At 43.3% G+C, this 22,991-nt stretch overlaps 1 protein-coding gene across 2 annotated transcripts in view; it reads right to left on the bottom strand.

Moving 5' to 3' along the window:
• Positions 1–22,991, bottom strand: part of pex14 (peroxisomal biogenesis factor 14) — a 281,432-nt gene that overhangs the window by 135,795 nt on the left and 122,646 nt on the right. For both annotated transcript variants that reach the window (XM_038773696.1, XM_038773697.1), the window contains exon 3: positions 16,869–16,953. In XM_038773696.1, the coding sequence (XP_038629624.1) occupies positions 16,869–16,953 (85 nt within the window). The remainder of the gene's footprint in view (positions 1–16,868; positions 16,954–22,991) is intronic.

Here is a 22,991-nt window from a genome sequence, read left to right as displayed (position 1 = left end):
AATTTGTTTCTTGTGCTGTAGCAACTGAAATTGTACACACGTCTGTATACCAGTCAACGGCAATGGCAATGTTGTGGGACACCAGTGTACAAATTAATCCACCATGATTTCTTTCTCAACCACTTTAACAGAGGCCTTTTACACAGAGGGTGACGAGTGCCTGGAACTCACTGCCGGGGGAGGTGGTGGAAGCAGGTACGATAGCGGCGTTTTAAGAGGCATGTTGACAAATATATATGAATAGGATGGGAGTCGAGGGATACGGACCCTGGAAGTGCAGAAGGTTTTAGCTTAGACAGGCATCATGATCCGCGCAGGCTTAGAGGGCTGAAGGGCCTGGTCCTGTGCTGTACTTTGTCCTTACTGAAGCTTCATGCTGTCTCAAGCACAGAAGCTTTACTGTTATTTATCACAGCACTGATATATTGGTGATTCAAGTGTAAGATTTCGTAGAAATAGGTTATTTGTGACTGGGGCACTTAATAAACCAATTTTTAAAAATATAGTTTTGGAGAACTATCTATTCACTATTTTCTAAAATATCTCCCTTGCAATAACTGATCATCTGGTAAAGAGCCATAAAACCATGAGGACCAATCTCCGCAATGGCAGGAACAGGGCAACTAGCCTCAGTGTCTCTTGATTAGGACAGGGGAATATTGGCTACTATTACGATTCCAAATCTTCAAAGCCATTAGCTATCAGTTTCAAGAGAAAAATGGGACCTTGGAGAAAACCACATTCCAGAAAGAATCCAACACTTTTGGGAATAGAATGGAGCGAAGAGGGATGGGAGGGGGGGGGAATGCAAAATTAATTTAAATGACAGCAAGGGAGCCTGCAATTTAGTTTTTTTTTGAATCCGCATAGCTCAAGGGATGTAAAACTAAACTCCTTTCACCTCCTTTCTGAGTGGATCATTTTCCATAGCCTCTCATTAATGTAAAATTTGTTTCTAACATGCTGTCTTTATTTTCTCTTATTAATATAATGGCAGTATCTCATGCTGCACTGAGGAATGGTTGGCTTTTATACACAACCAGTTCTGTTGTATATTTCCTATTAGACTGTGGTTAAGAAAAGTCAGGATAGAAAAGAGGAAATGATCCACAATGAAAGCAGAAAATGCCGGAAATACTAAATACTCAGCATCACTGGAGAGAAAGAGAGAGAAAGAGTTAGCATTTCAGATCAATGACCATTCATTGCTTACACTGGAAGGAAACAGAAAGCAATGAAGATGAGCAAGTCAAAAGAAACAAAATGGAAAAACAGAAGTGCAGAACTCCTTCAAGATGGGCATTCTTGGAAGGGAAGTGACAGTGAGTTTGACACTAATGCGATATTAAAAGTAATTCAGACGCTGGAAACCTAAAAATACTCAGCAAATCTGGCAACATCTGTGGAGAGAGAAGGGTCACATTAATGACCCTTCACCAGGACAATCTCCCAAAATTATCCTTACATTTGCTTAGGCAATGGGCCCCTAGTAAATTCATATCTGCAGTACAAGTAGTAACTGAAATCACTGGTCACGTAAGGGAGTAATTTGAAGGCTGTAATCTAATTGCAGGGGTTTAGATGACTGTTAAAACAACTAGAATGACATCTGAACTTCTCTAATGAAATAAATAACCAGTTGCGATTACTTTCAGTTACTATTTTAGGCTTTAAAATGTTGGACAAAGAAAATTTTGATGACTTGTGTCACAGTTGTAGAACGCTTTTAATCCTTCTCCAGGTAAAACTAGCTTTATGCCAGTCGAACCACATATCTTAATATTGTCTGTACAGTGGATAATACCCAGATTCCAACTGCATTTAGTCCTAATTGCAAGAAAAATAAAGAAATAAATTCTCTAATTTATTTTAATGGGAGTTATTTTGTTCATGGGCAGGTCAGCACAGTCAAGTCTGACATGGAGCGTGCTGCTGCACAGCAATAGATTTCTATCTTGGGTTTCTTTATACAATCATGCAGCTTTTAGTCTCAGTTTTCACGTTTTCACTGCTTCATTGCCTCAATGATACAGTGAAGTCCCAAAGCTTTTATGATTAATTAGTCCCCATAGTACGTGCTTCTTTCCATAAAGAATTGCAAAGATTATTTAATAGTACAGCTGCATAATTGTCCAGGCTTCCCACCAACGCAGAAACTCAATTTATCCTTTCGAGCACAAATCGGTAAGCCATTAACTGGGTACCTTTGGAAAAGAGCTAGGATGTTACAGCCAATCTTGGTTACAATAAACGCATGTGAGCTAGAATTGTAACTCTCATCAGATGTTCAATCTTCAATGTTAGAGCTCACCTGCTGGAGCAGTAGGGCTACAGCCAGGACAAGAGAGAACTTTGATATATTACAACAGAATGTATTCCAACAATAATCAACTCTATATGTAATGGAAGATTAAAAATCAAGAGTTGAGGGCAGCACGTGGCACAGTGGGTTAGCACTGCAAGTCTCACGGCGCTGAAGTCCCAGGTTCAATCCCGGCTCTGGGTCACTTTGCACATTCTCCCGGTGTTTGTGTGGGTGTCACCCCTACAACCCAAAGATATGCAGGGTATGTGGATTGGCCACGCTAAATTACCCCTTAATTGGAAAAAATGAACTGGGTACTCTAAAAAAAATTTTAAATCAAGAGTTGGACTGCATCACACACGGAGAATTTAATTGAACAGCATAATCTATCAGAAATGATTAGAGTCAAAGAAACCATGATAAACTGGTGGCCTAAAGACCCAGTCCCCACTGCAAGATTGCACAAACAGTCAATTAAGTCAATTAAAAGACAATAATTCCATCCACCTAACTTTGGTGTCCAAAAACAATACAAATCTATTTATATGTTGCTTTATAAAAATTAAATGATAAAATAATAAATGTAGCCAATAAGAAATGTTACTGTATTATGCCTCGTGGTAGGCTATATTAGGGGTATTGCGGTACCTAGGTGGGATGTACCTTATACTGTATACGAGTGGTAGAACCAGCCAGCTGGTTCCGCCCAGCAGGCGGAGCATAAGAGTCTGTGTTTCACCCACAGCAGTCATTCTGTACCGGAGCTCCTCGGGTAACTACTTGTTCATTAAATTGATGCACGATCAGTCACGACTGAAGAAAGATTGTAGTCCAATTGAAGGCTTTAATGAACAAGTAGTTACCCCAGCAGCTCCGGTACAGAATGACTGTGGGTGAAACACAGAGTCTTACGCTCCGCCTGCTGGGCGGAACCAGCAGGCAGATTCTACAACTCATACTACAGTATAAGGTACAGCAGGGCAAAATTAAGAATGATGAGATCTTACGGTGGAGGATCGAGCTCTCTACCTATAATTACGAGATCTTGTACCGTCCCAGGAAGCTCAACAAGCCTCCTGATGCCCTGTCCCGCGGCACTTGTGCCAGTGTACAAGTAGACCGACTCCGGACCCTCCACGACAACCTCTGTCACCCGGGGGTCACCCGGTTCTTCCACTTTGTTAAAACCCGCAATCTGCCCTACTCCATCGAGGAGGTCAGGGCCGTAACCAGAAACTGCCAAATCTGCACGGAGTGCAAGCCGCTCTTCTACAGGCCAGAGAAAGCGCACCTGGTGAAGGCTTCCCGCCCCTTTGAACGCCTCAGCGTGGATTTCAAAGGGCCCCTTCCCTCCACCGACTGCAACACATATTTCTTAAACGTGATTGATGAATACTCCCGGTTCCCTTTCGTCATCACCTGTCCCGACACGACGGCTGCCACCATCATTAAAGCCCTCCACAACATCTTTACCCTGTTCGGTTTCCCTGCCTACATCCATAGTCACTACTTCATGAGTGACGAGCTGCGTCAATTCCTGCTCAGCAAGGGCATTGCCTCCAGCAGGACGACCAGTTACAACCCCCGGGGAAACGGGCAAGTGGAGATGGAGAACGGGACGGTCTGGAAGGCCGTCCCACTGGCCCTACAATCCAAGAGTCTCCCAGTGTCCCGATGGCAGGAGGTCCTCCCCGATGCACTTCACTCCATTCGATCACTACTGTGCACCACTACCAACGAAACACCTCATGAACGTCTCCTTGCCTTCCCTAGGAAGTCCTTCTCGAGGACCTCGCTCCCAACATGGCTGGCAGCCTCCGGACCCGTCCTACTCCGCAAACACGTACGGGCCCACAAGTCGGACCCACTGGTCGAGAGAGTACATCTCCTCCGTGCTAACCCCCAGTACCCCCCCCCCCCCCCCCCCCCCCCCCGAGGGCCAACAAGACACGGTCTCCCTCTGGGATCTGGCCCCCCGCTGGATCCCCACCCTCACAGCCCCCCTCTCCCCCCCCCCCCCCCAAACCCCAACCATTTTCCCCACCGGCGCACCACCACCGCAGCCCCTTTCCCAGGAGGATCCGTCCTCCCACTGGCCCCACCTAGATGCGATGAAGCTGAAGACGACATGCTCCCAGAGCCATGGATGCCCAAGCCGACGCCAGCATCACCGCCGGGACTGCGACGATCGCAGAGGACGACCAGGGCCCCCGACCGGCTGATAGTCTCATTGTAAAATGAACATGTAAATAATTGTCTGTAGATATGTATATTGCATGTAAGGGCACCAAAGGGTACCGCTATAACCTCTACCACTGTAAAAGCAAGGCCAGCACCCCCGCTGGACTCTTTTAAACAGGGGTGAATGTGGTCGGCTATATTAGGGGTATCGCGGTACCTAGGTGGGATGTACCTTATACTGTAGTGTGAGTGATAGAACCTGCCTCCTGGTTCCGCCCAGCAGGCGGAGCGTAAGAGTCTGTGTTTCACCCACAGCAGTCATTCTGTACCGGAGCTGCTGGGGTAATTACTTGTTCATTAAAGCCTTCAATTGGACTACAATCTCGCTTCAGTAGTGATTGATCGTGCATCATGCCTCTGAGCTTGAAATACCCAAGACAAAAAAAGAGTCGTGAGCCAGCAAATATCTGTAGGGCATGGTTCCAGATTATTTAATTCCAACCACGGATCAGATCATTTGATCAGGTCACTGCAGAGTTTGCCAATTCCATCTATTAACTTCAGATAATGTTGCCAAAAATCAATTACTAATCAAGAATTTTGCCTTTTACACGAGTACTCTGTCTGGAAAATGGGATTAGTGTAGTCATATCATTAATGCCCTGCGATGGGCGGCACAGTGGTTAGCACTGTTGCTTCACAGTGCCAGGTTCGATTCCCGGCTTGGGTCACTGTCTGTGAGGAGTCTGCACGTTCTCCCCGTGTCTGCGTGGGTTTCCTCCGGGAGCTCCGGTTTTCTTCCACAAGTCCCGAAAGACGTGCTTGTTAGGTGATTTGAACATTCCGAATTCTCCCTCTGTGTTCCAGGTCAGGGGCCGGAGTGTGGCAACGAGGGGCTTTTCGCAGTAACTTCATTGCAGTGTTAACGTAAGCCTACTTGTGACGCTAATAAAGGTTATCCTCATCTTTATCCAGTCTTCCCCATTGAATAATTCACTCAGTGCGCATGATTAATCTTCGAATCACTTTAAGAAAAATGAAAACATGGCACCAAAAAAAAATCATCAACATCCACTACTTGGGTGCCAGCCACAATAAACTGCGCATTCATGCTTGCTAGCATCTGCACCTCCCAATAGGCAACTTCACTTTGTTAACATCGCAGGACTCTGCCAACAGGTAAACCAAGAAAGGTGGGGTAGCGGGGGAGAGGAAATAAAGAGGTGTCATAGAATCTGCGCTCTGCTACTATGATGCAAGCATTGAATGGCAGTGTTGGATTACTTTGCATCAATGATGTGCAAACAAAATGTCACAGTGGTAAAGAGTTTCTATTTACTGATGAGTCCCACACAGTGGGCTAGAACCAGTTAAACGTGAGATATCAGAGGACACAGATCAATTTCCTAACTCAAAAGCGTACAGGTGATAAAAGCCCCCCTTATAGTACAGTTTGCTGAAGCCAAAAGGTTAGTTGCCAGCAGCCTACTGACAATCCCAGGCCTTCTGCTGTACTGCAAAACAAGCGTTTTTTAAGACTCCTCGCAGAATCTCTTTTTAAACTTATTTAATGGCAGCCTTTTAACATGTTTAACAAATTAACTATGTATGTCAACAGACACAGCAATTAGCAAATGCAGTCACACTGCGTAACGCTAACTTTCTCAAAAGTAAGCTATGAAGACTGGAAGGATGGACAAGGATAGCATGAGGCAAGGAGCAGAGAGACTAGCTGCAGTATTTTTCCCTGCCCCCTTTAAGAGAAACTACTTTGTCAGGTCAAAAAGGCAGTTTTACTAGTATAGAGGGAAAAACAATCCCCATGGTTGGGTTATAATACAAATTTTACATCTGTGTTTACAAAGCTTCTTATTAAAAAGGTGATCCTCCAAGAAAAATAACAGCAAGGACAAAATAATATTTTCAAATTTCTATTAAGTGCAAAGGAAAACGCTGGCCTTTTAGGAAGAAAGGTTTTAGCAACTGGCGTAGTAGCATTACAGGACAGAGGGGCAAAAAGGGGCTGCCTGATAGCAGATGTAATTTAATGCGGGAAAGTTTGAAGAGATGCATTGTGGGAGAAACCACATGGAGACACAGTGCAATCTAAACATTCTGAAGGGTTGGTGGGGGAGGAGGGGGCTTGTACAAGAGCAGAAGGACCTGTGAATGCATGTTAATAAATCCTCAAAGATGGCAGGGCCACACTGACAAAGCCGTTAAAAAAAATACAAAGGATATCTGACTTTGCGAACAGCAGCACTGAATATGAAACAAGGAAGTCAAGCTAAATATTTAAAAAATGTAATGCAAGGGCCTCAACTGGAGTATTGTGTATAATTCTAGGCACCGCACTTTAGGAAGGATTCAAGTCCCTCGAGAGGGTACCTGTTTATCACAATGATAACAGAAATGGCAAGTTCAGTTATGTAGAGATGCCGAGATTGTGCTGCTTAGAACAGAGAAAGGGAAGCGGAAACCTAATATAGGTATTAAAAATTATGAGAGGTACTCATAGACCAAGTAGGTTGGGTGGCACAGTGGTTAGCAATGCTTCCTCACAGCACCAGCGACCAGAGTTCAATTTGCACCTTGGGTGACTGTGTGGCATTTGCACCCCCCACCCGGGACTGCGTTTTCCCTCCGGGTGCTCCGGTTTCCTTCCACAGTCCAAAGATATGCAGGTCAGGTGGATTGGCCATGCTAAATGTGCCCTTTGGTGTCCAGGGATGTGTATGCTAGGTGGGGTTACGGTGACAGTGCTCTTTCAGAGGGTCTGCAATGTAGGGATTCTATTTTCTATTTACAACACCAGGTTAAAGTCCAACAGGTTTGTTTTGAATCACTAGCTTTCGGAGCGCAGCTCCTTCCTCGCTCACCTGAGGACGGAGCAGTGCTCCAAAAGCTAGTGATTCAAAACAAACCCCTTGGACTTTAATCTGCTGCTGTAAGACTTCTTACCTGAAGCCCACCCGAGTCCAACACCGGCATCTCCACATCATTTTCTATGTAAACAGAGGTCAGAGATTGAAAACAATTGGGGCCTCACGGTAGCATGGTGGTTAGCATCAATGCTTCACAGCTCCAGGGTCCCAGGTTCGATTCCCGGCTGGGTCACTGTCTGTGTGGAGTCTGCACGTCCTCCCCGTGTGTGCGTGGGTTTCCTCCGGGTGCTCCGGTTTCCTCCCACAGTCCAAAGATGTGCGGGTTAGGTGGATTGGCCATGCTAAATTGCCCGTAGTGTAAGGTTAATGGGGGGATTGTTAGGTTACGGATATACGGGTTACGTGGGTTTAAGTGGGGTGATCATTGTTCGGCACAACATCGAGGGCCGGAGGGCCTGTTCTGTGCTGTACTGTTCTATGTTCTAATTGGCAGTATAATTACAGGGGAAGTGAAGAGTAATTTCTTCACAGTATTGAGATCTGGATCACACTACCTGAAAGTGTCAAGAAATCAGGTTCCATATAACTTTGGAGATGTGCTTGGAGAAAACTAAGAAGCTGAGACGTGGGACTAAACTGGACAGATGTGGAGAGCTAGCACAGACAGGCTGAATGGCCTTCTGTGCTGTAGGATTCTATGATTCTGTTATGTAGTCAGATACCGTGTACTGACACATTTCATCTCATAGCCGCCCCCTCAGTTGTGAATTACATTTATAGACAGTATTTTTGCAAAGTTAATTACATGCAAATACAGTAGTTATGAATTACATGCAAATATAATTATCTACATCTTTGATGTAGATCTATGGATTTACAAAACAGTCACATAATATAATTTATTGCTGTTCAGTTTGAGCTAAACATAGAAAATGTTTTATAAAAGTAGGTCTAAAGACTTACAGGCCTAATCGTGTGGCTCATAAATTATCTGCCGTTCATGTGTTCTAATGCTTAAAGTTACAGTTTCTTTCAATTCATATCTTAAAAAAATTAACAGCAGAGTTCCTGTAGTGTTGCTCATGGTATATCAGATGGCACAATGTTTTGTAGCGACTGGAGTATTATACAATGAAATACACAATATTTTCTTCGATTGTTAAATGTTACTGTTATTGTGTTTAATGTGACCTGTCCCTTTAAGGTCAGAAAGTACAATGTGTGTATCCAAGTACACACGGAGCTCACTTCAAATCCAGTGCTGTTAGCTATGTGGGCACCAGGAAATTAGAATGCGCTTTTAAATTGCATTACTGAAATTCAGAAACATCCTGCATATTAACCCTTCTTTACTTCTTTGATCATTTAGTACAGGGCTAAATCGCTGGCTTTTAAAGCAGGCCAAGGCAGGCCAGCAGCACGGTTCAATTCCCGTACCAGCCTCCCCTAACAGGCACCGGAATGTGGCGACTCGGGGCTTTTCACAGTAACTTCATTTGAAGCCTACTTGCGACAATAAGGGGTTTTCATTTCATTCGTTCATTTTATTTTGTTCATTTCACTTTAATACATGGCTCGTGGATCTCCCGCAATGGCTGCTCTTTGTACAGCGCATGATGTGCGGCTCAATAAGAAAATGGATTGCGCAAAAGTGGAGCTGTGCATTTTTCAGGTTTTATTTTGTAATTGCAATGAATTAGCTGCGAGGGAAATTAGAGGCAAATTGCATACGGCATGTTTCATAAGTAAGATGATGGGAGGTGAGCTAATACAGGCATAATCTTGTTCAAATGTAATATAAGGGGGAGTTTAAGAATGATTTTGGGTTAAAAATGTGAACTTTGTGGGAGGGTTTCGATTTTATCATTGTGACAAAAGGATAATGTTAAATTAGCGCTAAATAATAATTAATAATAATATTAAGAGTGGGAGATATTTGAGAAAGTGGTGAGACAGGCTGCCATTTGCACTTAACTGTGATTACTGCTAGAAAACTCTTCTATACATTTCCCTCACGCGATGGGCAGCACAGTAGCATAGTGGTTAGCACTGCAGCTTCACAGCGCCAGGGACCCGGGTTCGATTCCCAGCTTGGGTCGCTTTCTGTGCGGAGTCTGCACGTTCTCCCAGTGTCTGCGTAAGTTTCCTCCAGGTGCTCCGATTTCCTCCCACAAGCCCTGAAAGACGTGCTTGTTAGGTGATTTGGACATTCTGAATTCTCCCTCAGTGTACCCGGAATGGGACTGGTATATGGTGTGGGTACAATAGGGTGAATGATGTCCTTCTGTGTTGTAAATGTCTATGAATCCATAAACCAATAAATTCAGCAGTGACTAATAGTTACAAAAGTAGTTTGATGAAAATGCACACTGCCAGATTTATAATATATAATATATTTATAATAGTGAAGTCATCCCTCCAATGTTACCAGCTTCAGGCTCAACTGTAAACAGAATTACCCTATATTTGATTCCTCATCTGGTACAATAATCCCAATGTTTATCATCCTTAGAGGAGTCACTATTTTCTATGATCTGTTTTCAATTTCTTTCTGAGTAATTTAAATTGATGTTCTCTTGGTTTGAATAACAAAGTAATATTCTGAGTTTCTCTTATCCATATCATTGAATACTTTACCTATTTAAAACATTCCTTAATCAGGTCACCCCTTCCCTTTTCTCTCTTGACAATGTTTACCCTTCCAGCTCATTTGCTCTACTCTTTAGGTCATTCCTTTTGATTTTCTCTGCATTCCAACAATGGCAGAAAACGGAAACCAGGATCCATGGAAAATGAACTTAATTCAAAGAATGCACTAATGGTGTATATCTGCATTCTTCCCAAATCATTTATTTGCTACACCTTCAGATTATGCCTCAACAATGCCAAAAAGCGGAAGTGGTTAAGATGAAGGACTTTCTGAAGGACCAGGTCTCTTTTCAACATATTTGGTTTGGAAGCTTTTTTTTAAAAATTATCCTTGGGCAAACAGTGCCAATATTTATTGTAAACCAGTTGCCCAGCAGGCATTTAGAAGCAGTTAAATAGTGCATAACTGGAGTGCCAGGCTGGGTAGAAGTGGCAAGTTCCCTTCCCTGGAAGAGCAATTGAGAATTGGTTAGGTTCTTACAATGATGTAGCAGGTGTAATAGGTTTTAGTTTGGTGCAAGCCCACACATTACAATTTGCCACGGCGGCATTTGATGTCTCAACCTCTGGTTTGCTAGTCTCTCATACCCCAAAACTCCAGACAGTTGTGTTTAGCACTGTTGCTTCACGGCGCCAGGGACCCGGGATCGATTCCCGGCTTGGGTCACAGTCTGTGCAATCAGCACATTCTCCGTGTGTCTGTGTGGGTTTCCTCCGGGTGCTCCGGTTTCTTCCCACAAGTCCCAAAATATGTGAATTAAACATTCTGAATCTCCCTCACTGTACCCGAACAGGCGCTGGAGTGTGGCGATTAGGGGACTTTCACAGTAACTTCATTGCAGTGTTAATGTAAGCCTACTTGTGACACTAATAAAGATTATGTAGTGAAATGAAAATCGCAATAGTCTGAGGACCATAGGCTCCTCACTCTTTTTGACACAGAGCTGACTGGCGGCGATTTAACCTGAGGGGTCACCACACCTCAGGCAAAGGGCAAGGTTGAAAAGGTTGCGCCTTCCTGGATAACCTCAGCCAGTATGGCAATTCAGCCCATGCGCGCACTGTTTGGGGGGGGGGGGTTTAATCGACCCCCTACCTTGCTTAGTAAAGATGTGATGTCAACATGCCTACTGACAGTTGCCACATAGGCGAGTTCTAATCTTGCCTCCTTAAGGGGGATGATGGTGTGAGTGGTATGAGTTTGAGCAACTATGACAAATTTTGTTTTTTGTATCTCTGTACTATTCTGAAAAACAGTGTTGTTTTGTGTGTGTGTCTGTATGTGTGTGTGTATAGGTATGGGAGTGTCCCTTTAAGAAAGATTTTGTTTGACCACATGGCTTGTAGCACGGCTTCAGTGATGTCATTTGTGGGCGGAGCTGGGCTGTGGCTGTCAGGTGAGAGGGGGTTTAGTGTTTGGGAGTTCAGTTTCGGTTTGGACTGCAGAAGAGAATCAGTGTTTTCCTGTTTTCATTTTAAAGCTGGTCCAGTGAACTGAAAGCACATTGGGTTGTGGCAAACTGCCTTGGTAACTTTAAAGATGGAGTTGCTTTCCGGAAGGAGTTTTGAATCTGCTGGTTGGAGGCTGGATCTCAGGAAAGCACCAGTCCCATTCGAGTGAGATTACAGTGTGCTGGGCCACGCCCTAGAAAGGGGTTTTGGTTTATTGGATTTTGTTATTGAATTGGAACAGCTAAGTGGGATTCCTTAAGGGTTATATACATAGATTACTGTAACTGTTTTTTTTTTAATGTTTGTAATTGACAACAAATCCTTGCTGTGTTTTATATATGTTTAACTACATTCTTATAATAAACCCCCCACCCCCCACCTTACTTTTTTAGGACACTACGGACAATTTAGCATGGCCAATCCACCTAACCCGCACATCTTTGGACTGTGGGAGGAAACCGGAGCACCCGGAGGAAACCCACGCACACACGGGGAGGACGTGCAGACTCCACACAGACAGTGACCCAGCCGGGAATCGAACCTGGGACCCTGGAGCTGTGAAGCATTTATGCTAACCACCGTGCTACCGTGCTCCCCTTATACTACAAGTAAATACAATATGGGTCAACATTTGCATTCGGCGATGAGTGAGGATTTGGGGGTTATAGCTGTTGAATTTCAAAAGGGAGGCAAGAAGGAATTTACACCTTAGAAAAAAATCAGAAATAAATACAGCAAAGTTGTTCAATTTTATTTTACCTGAAAGTGGTGGCTTAAGGAGAACATAAAAAATGTTTATATCCTGGGAAAGGTCAATTTCAAAAGAGAATAAGGACAATGGGAAAAGATAATGAGAACAAACATATTTGAGAGAGGTTGGGAGCTGTGTTGAGATGCGGACATTTAAGATCTCCTGAAGAGAGTTCTGTGTGCTCGGCTAGAACTGTGAAGTGAAGTGAGCAACCTTCAGCCACCCAGAGAAATGTCTGATTATTCCAAAAAGCAGGATTTTGGTTTGAAGTCTTGAATTTCTGCAGCTGAGAGAGAGGGAGAGAGAGAGTGAGAGAGAGAGAGAGAGAGAGAGAAGCACCTGAAATATTTCCCCTACATCAACAGTGGGTTGTGCTTTGTGATAATATTGCTATTATTTTCTTTGTACAGGTTGTTGGTAATCATTTTCCAGCATTCTATAGACTCTGGAAGAGTTCCAATGGATTGGAGGGTAGCTAATGTAACTCAACTTTTTAAAAAAGGAGGGAGAGAGAAAACGGAGAATTATAGACCGGTTAGCCTGACATCGGTGATGGGAAAAGTGCTGGAGTCAAATATCAAGGATGAAATAACTGAGCATTTGGAAAGCGGGGACAGGATCGGTCCAGGTTTCCTCCCACAGTCCAAAGATGTGCGGGTTAGGTGGATTGGCCATGCTAAATTGCCCGTAGTGTCCTAATAAAAGTAAGGTTAAGGGGGAGGGTTAGGGTGGATACGTGGGTTTGAGTAGGGTGATCATGGCTCGGCACAACATTGAGGGCCGAAGGGCCTGTTCTGTGCTGTACTGTTCTATGTTCTATGTTCTAAGTCAGCATGGATTCACTAAAGGGAAATCATGCTTGATAAATCTGGAATATTTTGAGGATGTGACCAGTAGAGTGGACAAGAGAGTGAACCAGTGGATGTTGTGTATCTGGACTTTCAAAAGGCTTTTGACAAAGTCCCACACAAGAGATTAGTGAGAAAAATTAAAGCTCATGGTACTGGGGGTAACGTATTGACGTGGATATAGAACTGGTTGGCAGACAGGTAGCAGAGAGTGAGAATAAACGTGTCCTGCTCAAAGTGGCAGGCAGTGACTAGTGGGGTACCGCAGGGTTCAGTGCTGGGACCCCAGCTGTTCACAATATACATTAATGATTTGGATGAAGGAATTGCAATATCTCCAGATTTGCAGACGACATTAAGCTGTGTGGCAGTGTGTGCTGTGAGGAGGATGCAAAGAGGCTGCAGGGTGACTTGGACAGGCTGACTGAGTGGGCAAATACTTGGCAAATGCAATATAATGTGGGTCTATCCACTTGTGCAAAAACAGGAAGGCAGATTAGGAAAAGGGGAAGTGCAACGAGACCTGGGTGACATGGTGGGACAGTCACTGGGGGTTGGCATGCAGGAAGAGCAGATGGTGAGGAAAGCTAATGGCATGCTGGCTTTCATAGAGGGAGGATTTGAGTATAGGAGTCGGGATGTCTTTCTGTAGTTATACAGGGCATTGGTGAGGCCACACCTTGAATATTGTGTGCATTTTGGGTCTTCTGGCTTGAGGGTGTCCAGCAAAGTTTCATCAGACTAATCCCCGGGATGGCAGGACTGACATATGAAGAAAAACTGGATTGACTGGGCTCTCATGGGAGTTTAGAAGAATGAGAGGGGATCGCATAGAAACGTATAAAATTCCGAAGGGACTGGACTGGCCAGATGCGGGAAGAATTATCCTGATGTTGGTCACACCCAGAACTAGGGGTCACAGCCTAAGAATAAGGGGGAAGCCATTGAGGACTGAGATGAGGAAGAACTTCTTCTCTCAGAGAGTTGTGAACTTGTGGAATTTTCTACCACAGGAAGCTGTTGGGGCCATTTTGTTGGATATATTCAAGAAGGAGCTGGACATAGCCCTTGTGGCTAAAGGTATCAAGGGGTTTGGAGAAAAAGTGGGAATGAGATGCTGAATTTGCATGATCAGCATGATCGTAATGAATGATGGTACCGGCTCGAAGGGCCGGCTCCTGCACCTATTTTCTATGTTTCTAATAATAATCTTTACAGGGGCAGCATGGTGGCGCAGTGGTTAGAACATAGAACAGTACAGCACAGAACAGGCCCTTCGGCCCTCAATGTTGTGCCGAGCCATGATCACCCTACTCAAACCCACGTATCCACCCTATACCTGTAACCCAACAACCCCCCCCTCTTAACCTTACTTTTATTAGGACACTACGGGCAATTTAGCATGGCCAATCCACCTAACCCGCACATCTTTGGACTGTGGGAGGAAACCGGAGCACCCGGAGGAAACCCACGCACACAGGGGGAGGACGTGCAGACTCCACACAGACGGTGACCCAGCCGGGAATCGAACCTGGGACCCTGGAGCTGTGAAGCATTTATGCTAACCACCATGCTACCCTGCTGCCCCTGTTAGCACTGCTGCCTTTGGGCGCCGAGGTCCCAGGTTCAATCTCGGCTCTGGGTCACTGTCCATGTAGAGTTTGCACATTCTCCCCGTGTTTGCATGGGTTTCACCCAAAGATGTGCTGGGTATGTTGATTGGCCACGCTAAATTGCCCCAGAATTGGAAAAAATGAATTGGAAACTCTAAATTTACAAAAAAAAATAATAATCTTTACTATTGTCACAAGCAGGCTTACATTAACACTACAAAGAAGTTACTCGCCACACTCAGGCACCTGTTCGGGTACACAGAGGGAGAATTCAGAATGTCCAATTCACCTAACAAGTAAGTCTTTCGGGACTTGTGGGAGGAAACCAGAGCACCCAGAGGAAACTCACGCAGACACAGGGAGAACATGCAGACTCCGCACAGACAGTGACCCAAATGGGACTTGAACCTGGCGCTGTGAAACAACAGTGCTGACTAATGTGTTACTCAGTTAAGGATCTATAGGAATTGTTGCCTAAAGGGGTGCTTATGAGTAAATCCTTTGGGGGAATGTTCTGTAACACTAATTTTAACTATGTAAATGTAATCTTGTGTGCTTAAGTTTTCTTTTGATATTAAATGTTCTAATTTAATATTTAAAATTTCCAAATGTGTGACTGGAATTTGTGCCTCCTGACTTCAGTACATGCATTTTCTCACGGTAAAACACAAATAGAAAACAGTTGCAATCACTTACCAAGTTCCCCCTTTTGAGATTTGGCTCTCAAGGCACTTACCACCTGCTGGTTCATGCCTCAACACATATCTTGGTGACGGAATTACCTGAAGCTTTATCACTAATCAAAGCCTGCCATTAATACTGTTAAATATGCTAGAGCTTTAAAGTGGTCTATTCAAGAGGAACAAAATAATTTAGCATGCAAATTATTTAACAGCCCCTTAATGCCTCAGTGCAGAGGTATTGGAGAAACCAGTTGTAATGAAACTTCATAAGATTTGATAAGGAGCTGAGAGTGGGTAGTGGTGACAATGGGAGCAGGCAATTCAGAAGGAAAAGGTTACTAAATTGACGGTCAAAAAGGTATATTTTAGGAACCTGTGGAATATGGTGAGGGTGTGGAATATGGTGAGGGGGTGGCAAGGTGCGGCTGTCTTAACAAAGAAGTCCAGATTGCAGGGGAACGGTGACTGAGCGCTCTGCCAGGGAGAGAAACGCACAGTAGACCAGAGCTGGAAGAAAGGAGGGTGTGTGCTAGGGCATAAGCCTAAAAAGACAGCAACTGAATCACTGGAGCAAGATCATGGAGGAATTCAAATACAATGATCAAGTCGATGCCTAAGGGGCAGGGAGGCAGCGGAGGCCTGTGAAAAGTGGCATAGTGGGAGTGTGTAGGAATTTGCTTAGGGTACAAGCCGCAAGAATCTCAGACAACAATATGGTGAAGGAAGATTTCAAGAGCAGTGAAGGTGAAATAAAAGCAAAAGCAAGACAATATTCTGGAGTTGCAAGCAGCAGTCCTCACTTCTGAAGTAGCTCCAACAATGCAAAGCCGATGGGTTCTAACAAAAAGATCATAGGTTAGAGTTGAACGAAACCATGAAAAACCTGTGTCACCAGCGTGTACGACATGCTGGAACTAGATTCCAGATTTTAAGTGGTCTGAAGAGGGACAGGCATCTTCGTGGACATTGTGCACGATTGTAACAAGTGGTCCCTTTTCAGCTTCATATAAAAAAAGGAATTCCTCTCATTGTTGGAAAGACTTCAGATCGAAATCCAATGCCCCACCATTTGGATGCCCCCTTGGCCAAAGGAGCAAGTTTGCAAAGCAAAAGAAAGCATCACTTACATGAATACAAAACTCTGTAAACACAACATTTTTGTATTTTCCAACAGTAACCTCACCACTGCATTTTCCTCAGTTTGCAGACTTTGTCGTGCATGTCTTTTTCAAAATACCGCAGAGAAACACAAACCCGTTGTTCATGTATTTTGAAATAAACTCCCAAAAATTTAATGGTGATCAATAATAAAAGGGTTCAACGTGTGACTAATTAGCTGCCCAGTAACTTATCCCCCAAGAGCATGTGATCCAGCTCACGCCTGACTTTGACATAAAGAATGACCTGTAATTTAAGGTGACTGACAGGCATATTCTGTAGGATTGTCAAATAAGCATCGCAGTCAAGGATTGAACTGGGATTTGGTAGAAAAGGGACATACCTTTTTTCTTTAGGAAGGATTTTCTTGTCGCTATTGGACTCTGGCGAACTCTTTGGTTCTGTAAGAATTTCACTGCAGTGGCAATCTGTGGGCAGTGAGAAATACAGATACTCCATTCAGTTAGCGAAGATTAAAACCCTGTTGCTGTTCAATACAAAGTACAAGATCCAGCATACTGCTTACACAAGCTGTCATTAACAACTTCACTCCACCAAATATATAACATAAAATTCATTTCAGCAAATTTTGCTGGACAAACCTTCTTTCATAGTTCATGGAACTTACAATGCTGAAGGAGGCCATTCGGCCCATCGAGTCTGCACCGGCCCTTTGAAAGAGTATACCACCCAAGGCCGCACCTTCACCCTATCCCCATAACCCCACTTAACCTTTTTTGGACACCAAGAGTAATTTATCATGGCCAATCCACCTAACCCGCAAATCTTTGGACTGTGGGAGGAAACCGGAGCACCCGTAGGAAACCCACACAGACACGGGGAGAACGTGCAGACTCCGCACAGACAGTGACCCAAGCCGGGAATCGAACCTGGGACCCTGGAGCTGTGAAACAACAGCGCTAACCACTATGCTACCGTGCTGCCCCAAACATCGTCAAAGGGCTCGTCCGGGATTTGAACCCAAGACGTCCCACAAATTTCAAGACCGAAACACCTAAAGCGAGAATCATACCCCTAGATCAACGAATCCACTTTCTAAAATAAAATATTTTTTTGCTGTCTTAGTAAGATGTTTCAAAAATCTATTCAAGAACTCCAGTTAATGTGCCTGATGGTTAATATCACGCATAGGCCTTGTTGTAAACTTCTGTCTGAATGTCAGGAATTCATGGGAGACTATTTCAGAGGATGTTTATCCATTTATAGAGGGACTAAACATTTAGAAAGGTCGCAGGGTTCATCTTCCTCTGCCCAACAGGAGTTATCTCAGCTCCAGCCACAAGAGGATCATCATAATCAACTTGGTGGACACGGAGTTAAGGACAGGAGGGGAAACAGCAAAATAAAAACAGATGGGCCAAATAGCCTCGTACTCCACTGCAAATTCTATGAAAATGTTGGAATTATTCAGCAAGGCAGGCAGCTGCTGTGGGTAGAGAGAAACACAGTTAACTTTTCAGGTCGATTAACTTGTGTCAGAAGAGTATGCCATATCCACGATTTCCTGTTTTTATTTCAGATTTCCAGCCTCTGCAGTAATTTGCTTTTGCACAAGGGAAAATACGCAAGGTTCAGACTTTGATGATCCCTGATAGAGCTACATTATAAGGCAAATAAAGATAGGATGTGATACCACAGGTGGGGATCTAGTAGCATAGTGTAATGCCACTGAACTATTAATCCAGAGGCCCAGACTGAGGACACAAGGTTCAAATGCCACCACAGCAGCTGGTGAAATTTAAATTCAATTCATAAATCCGGAACATATGCAATGGCGGCCATGACGACTGGCTGTGAAGCTCATCTGGTTCAGGGAAGGAAATCTGCCATGCTGATAGGCCTAAATTCGGCTCCAGGTCCACAGGTTGACTCTCAACTGCCCTCTGAAATGGCCCAGCCAGCAATTCAGTTCAATGGCAATTAGGGATGGGCAACAAATGCTGGCCCAGCCCACCACGCCCACATCCCATGGACAGATTAAATTAACTTCCAATCGCCCTTGCATAAATACCAATATTGATTGTTGTAACAGTCAGAATCAGTTTGGGCACTGCTTTGATTTTCCTATCTCCTCCCCCCCCCCCCCCCCCCCCCCCCCAACTTAAATTCTCAGTCAGCGTCAAGGATATTGATAAGTTCCCACAAAGAAACTTAAGAATGATATCTGTTCCCTCTTGTGCTTCCTTCGTTTGAATATGCAGTTTTAGGTGTTGTCTTTTGACATTATCTGTGACAGATCGCAATAGCTTTTTTGTTTCCTTGGCGTCATTTATCTGTATCCAGGGGTCCCACTCTGCTTTCCCCGATATATCTGTCATTGTGCCCTGCTTTGTAAAAAAAAAATCAGACCATCTCCCACCGTTTCTTTTCTACGCAGGAATTTTTATTCCTGTAAATTCATAGAATTCTACAGTGCAGAAGGAAGCCATTTGGCCCATCGGGTCTGCACTAAGGGGAAATTTATCATGGCCAACCCACCTAGCCTGGACATTTTCAGACTGTGGGAAGAAACCGCTCCCAACCTCTCCATCCATTCCCCCATTTACCCATGTTCTCAGAGACACCTACAATAGGGACACCTGCAACTTTCCTCTGGAATGGTACATGGTCAGATTGTTGATTTTCTCTGAAAATTCCCGGCATTTGTACAAGCAGGATTCTGAGGTGCCTATTGCTCACACTCATCCCTCAACTGCCGTGTTTTTATTCATTTCACCATTAAGCCTCTGTTTGTAACCTCTCTGGGTTCTTTTGTGTCACTTTCTGCATTCAGATCGACATCTTTTGCCCGGTTCCTGCTGCAGAGTATCTTCTCCCTATGTAGTTTCAATGTCTGTCCCTCCTACATTGAGTTTATATTCTCCCCCACTGCCCTAGATAGCGCCACTGGTAGGATGCATGCACACTACTTCAATTCAGATTAAACAGCTCATTTAAACAGCTTCCTTTACCCCAGAATTTGCCCCAATCAATCCAAAGAGCTCCCTTAAATGTAATGATAAATTCATAGCATATCAATAAATTAAAATAATGAAAGAGTATTTACATGAATTTGCAAATATATTACTGATGTATTTTGATGGGAGCATCTGCAAGCACTTCCATGAGTTAGCAAGCTTTAAATATAACAGCAAACATGCGAGCTTTGATACCACAAATCCTAACATGCCCAGATGGAATCTGCTTTTGATAAATCCCGTAGAGAGAGAGAATTGTTGTTAAGTGAGGAAGTGTGCATATTTTTCAGTAAATGTCCTTCACTTCCTTCTGGCTTTAACTGCAGTCTGTCCTGTGTGCTTTACTAGAATTTTACAACATTTGTAAACCAACCGGTCATTTTTCTAATTGCAGTTTGGTATTTTTATAGAAAAAAAATCGATGTCAGCATTTAACAGCAAAGAGAGAAAATCAGCTGTCAAATCTATGCCCCCCATTATGACATTTGGCTACATCCATACGTTACAGGCCAAATCTGCTAACTTGATTAGATGCTTTTTTGGTAAGTTTTGCATTACTCAATTTAGGTAGAATGACAAAGAGAGATATAATTTAGGAAAGGTTGTCTATGTGTAAAATGCATTACTCAATGGAAAACAACATGAGCAACCCTAGTTAAAACATTCAGTTCTAACACCTGTGGTCAGTCCAATTCAATTTTTAAAAACCTCTCATAATTGGTAAAAAGGTTTTGATCGAAGTTTTGTTCTTTAAAAATAGGACAAATTTTTAAAAAGACTGTGTCGCGTTGCAGGGAAGCAGTTGTTAGTAATTTCTTTTGAGAAACTCTGGTTAAAAAGGAATACCTGAAATGAAGATTAGCTTTACTTATTTTTTTATTTTTTATTTTCCAATGAAGGGGCAATTTAGCCTGGCCAATCCACCTAACCTGCAAATCTTTGGGTTGTGGGGGCGAAACCCACGCAGACACGGGGAGAACGTGCAAACTCCACACGGGCGGTGACCCAGGGCCGGGATTCGAACCCGGCTCCTCAGCGCCGTAGGCAGCAATGCTAACCACTGTGCCGCCGTGCTGCCCCAAGTTTAGCTTTACTACTAGAAAAAAGGTAAACGACAAGGAATCAAAAGCATGTGAGCCCATCATTCGAGGGCGTACTTTACATTGCAAGCAAAATGAAGGCACCACTCGATCAATAGGTTACACCACAATTGTGTTTCAGGAGTAAATTATTTCACCATAATGCTCCTTAAACTGTCAACTTTCTATTTCGATTCTGTCATTCCTTTAGCTGGATATTTAAAACCCAATTTCTTTTGCTCCCCCACCTCTCCCATCCAACTAACATTTATTGAAGTTTGTAGGCTTATTATGTTGTAAAGGATTTGAAGGATTTGCAGTGTGCAGCAGCAACCGGAGGAAGCCCAATTGGTTGAATGCAAACACTCTGTTCAACCCATCCAACTTCAAAAAGAAAATCTCCGCACATTCCTTTATAGTTAAGAAAATCCTTTCAGCTGCTCCCCAGAAGCCAACAAATTCATCTGCAATTGCTATTAAAAAAAAAATCAAGGATTAACATACAGGGCTATTTCAGTGACAAATGCTGTTCTGCAATGTGTTTTTGTACAAAAAATAGGGATAGATGATTGATTGTATCACCCAAGTGATAAAAGCATAGAAAGCAGGAGTAGGCCATTCAACCCTTCAAGCCTATTCCAAAAGGGGGCAATGTGCTTTTACCTGGTTTAGCACAGTGGGCTTAGACAGCTGGTTTGTGATGCAGAACAAGACCAGCAGCGCGGGTTCAATTCCCGTACCAGCCTCCCCGAACAGGTGCCGGAATGTGGCAACTAGGAGCTTTTCACAGGAACTCCATTGAAGCCTACTTGTGACAATAAGTGATTACCTATTGTATTGTACCATTTATGTACAAGTACAAATTACATTTTATTTTAAAACCAGTAAAATTACATATGCCGAGAAAAAGTATGAACGGCAAATCATACTGCAGCTAAAATATTTTAATGTCCAGCACATATTTTGTCCTTCGCACTGGCATCATGGCTGACTACATGCAGACTTGCCGTACTTACACCCAATTGGCTCAAATATCACATTCATGAAACCGCAGCAAATTACAACCAAAAATGTTGTACATACTAAACAATTAACAATGAGCAAATGGAAATGAAAACCACCAGTCATCAAGGTCAATGAATGACAAACCATAGAGGAACACTCTACCAATAATAAAAAAAAAATGACAAAGCAATTAAATTGCTCAATTTGTTTTGATTACACTAACCTACGCAGTAGCACTTTGTTAGAAATGCCCTCGAAAAATATTTCCCATCAAATATCGATCACTACGTGCAGCTAGTCAGCTTCTCGGGCCCGGCAGCCATGAATAGGTAGCTGACAAATGTAAAATGTTTACCAAAAAGTTCTAATTAAATATACTTTTGCAGATATATTTGGTAAAGCAGGAAGGATGCAAATAATGCATTATTATATATATTTCTTTGTTTTCATTATAAAATGCCATCACATAAGCAGATGGGCGCACAAAGCTGCTCTTTTGTCACGTGCAGGTATCTATTTATTTAGCAAGTATCGATATAGAAGGACAAAATCTATCGGCCTGCAGTTGAAAGGAAATACTGTTTCCATTGGCTCATCAAAAAAAACATTTATTTCACTGTCTCCAAGGAAATTGTTTCCGAACTGCTTTCCCAACAGTTTCACTCATCTGTAGTCCCTCCTCCACTTCAACATCCCAGCACCGCACTACCCCCTGCCCCTGGAAAATTTAATGAATCATATTTACAAAAGGTACACACCCAAATGTTAGGGGGTGGGAGTTCTGAGTAATTTAGAGCATGTTCTCAAACAAATAGTGAAGCGTTGATCATCCGTGTTGGGGAGGCATCTTGGAACCCTTTTACCTTAACCGTCTGTTTCAGCGATCCCCATGGGTGTCATGGCCCACAATTTGGGAAGTGCTGACTTAACTGGTGGGGCTTGCAAACAGAATAAACAGTTCAATTGTGACGGTCACAATTTGTCAAGTTTGGGCTCGTCCTATTTTACTACACCGACAGCACGTTTAATTATTACATACTGATATAATTCATCAATATCATCTGTTTGAAGTGAAACTGAAGTGGTTGGTTTATTTAGCACCATTTTCTCCTCGGTGGATAGACCTCTAGTCTGCATTATAATTATGAATGTTGATGCTTGTGGCGTTCTAATAATTTGAGAGTCAGGCGCCAGGACAGTCAGTTCCAAACATTATTTTCATAATAACTACAGAGGGAGCTTTGAGGAAACTACACAACAGAAACAAATCTTAGCAGAAATCTAGATGTTAAGTAAAGGTGACCCTTTCTATCGAATTGATACATTATATATCAAAGTATTTTGGAAAATACTCCACTTTAAAGTACATTCATTTAAATTACAAACTAGCTAGGCCATTCAAAG

The sequence above is a fragment of the Scyliorhinus canicula genome, chromosome 16 (genome assembly GCF_902713615.1).
Source record: "Scyliorhinus canicula chromosome 16, sScyCan1.1, whole genome shotgun sequence".
Lineage (NCBI taxonomy): Eukaryota > Metazoa > Chordata > Chondrichthyes > Carcharhiniformes > Scyliorhinidae > Scyliorhinus > Scyliorhinus canicula.
The sequence above is the reverse complement of the archived record's forward strand: the minus strand, read 5'-3'. Positions and strand labels throughout refer to the sequence as shown.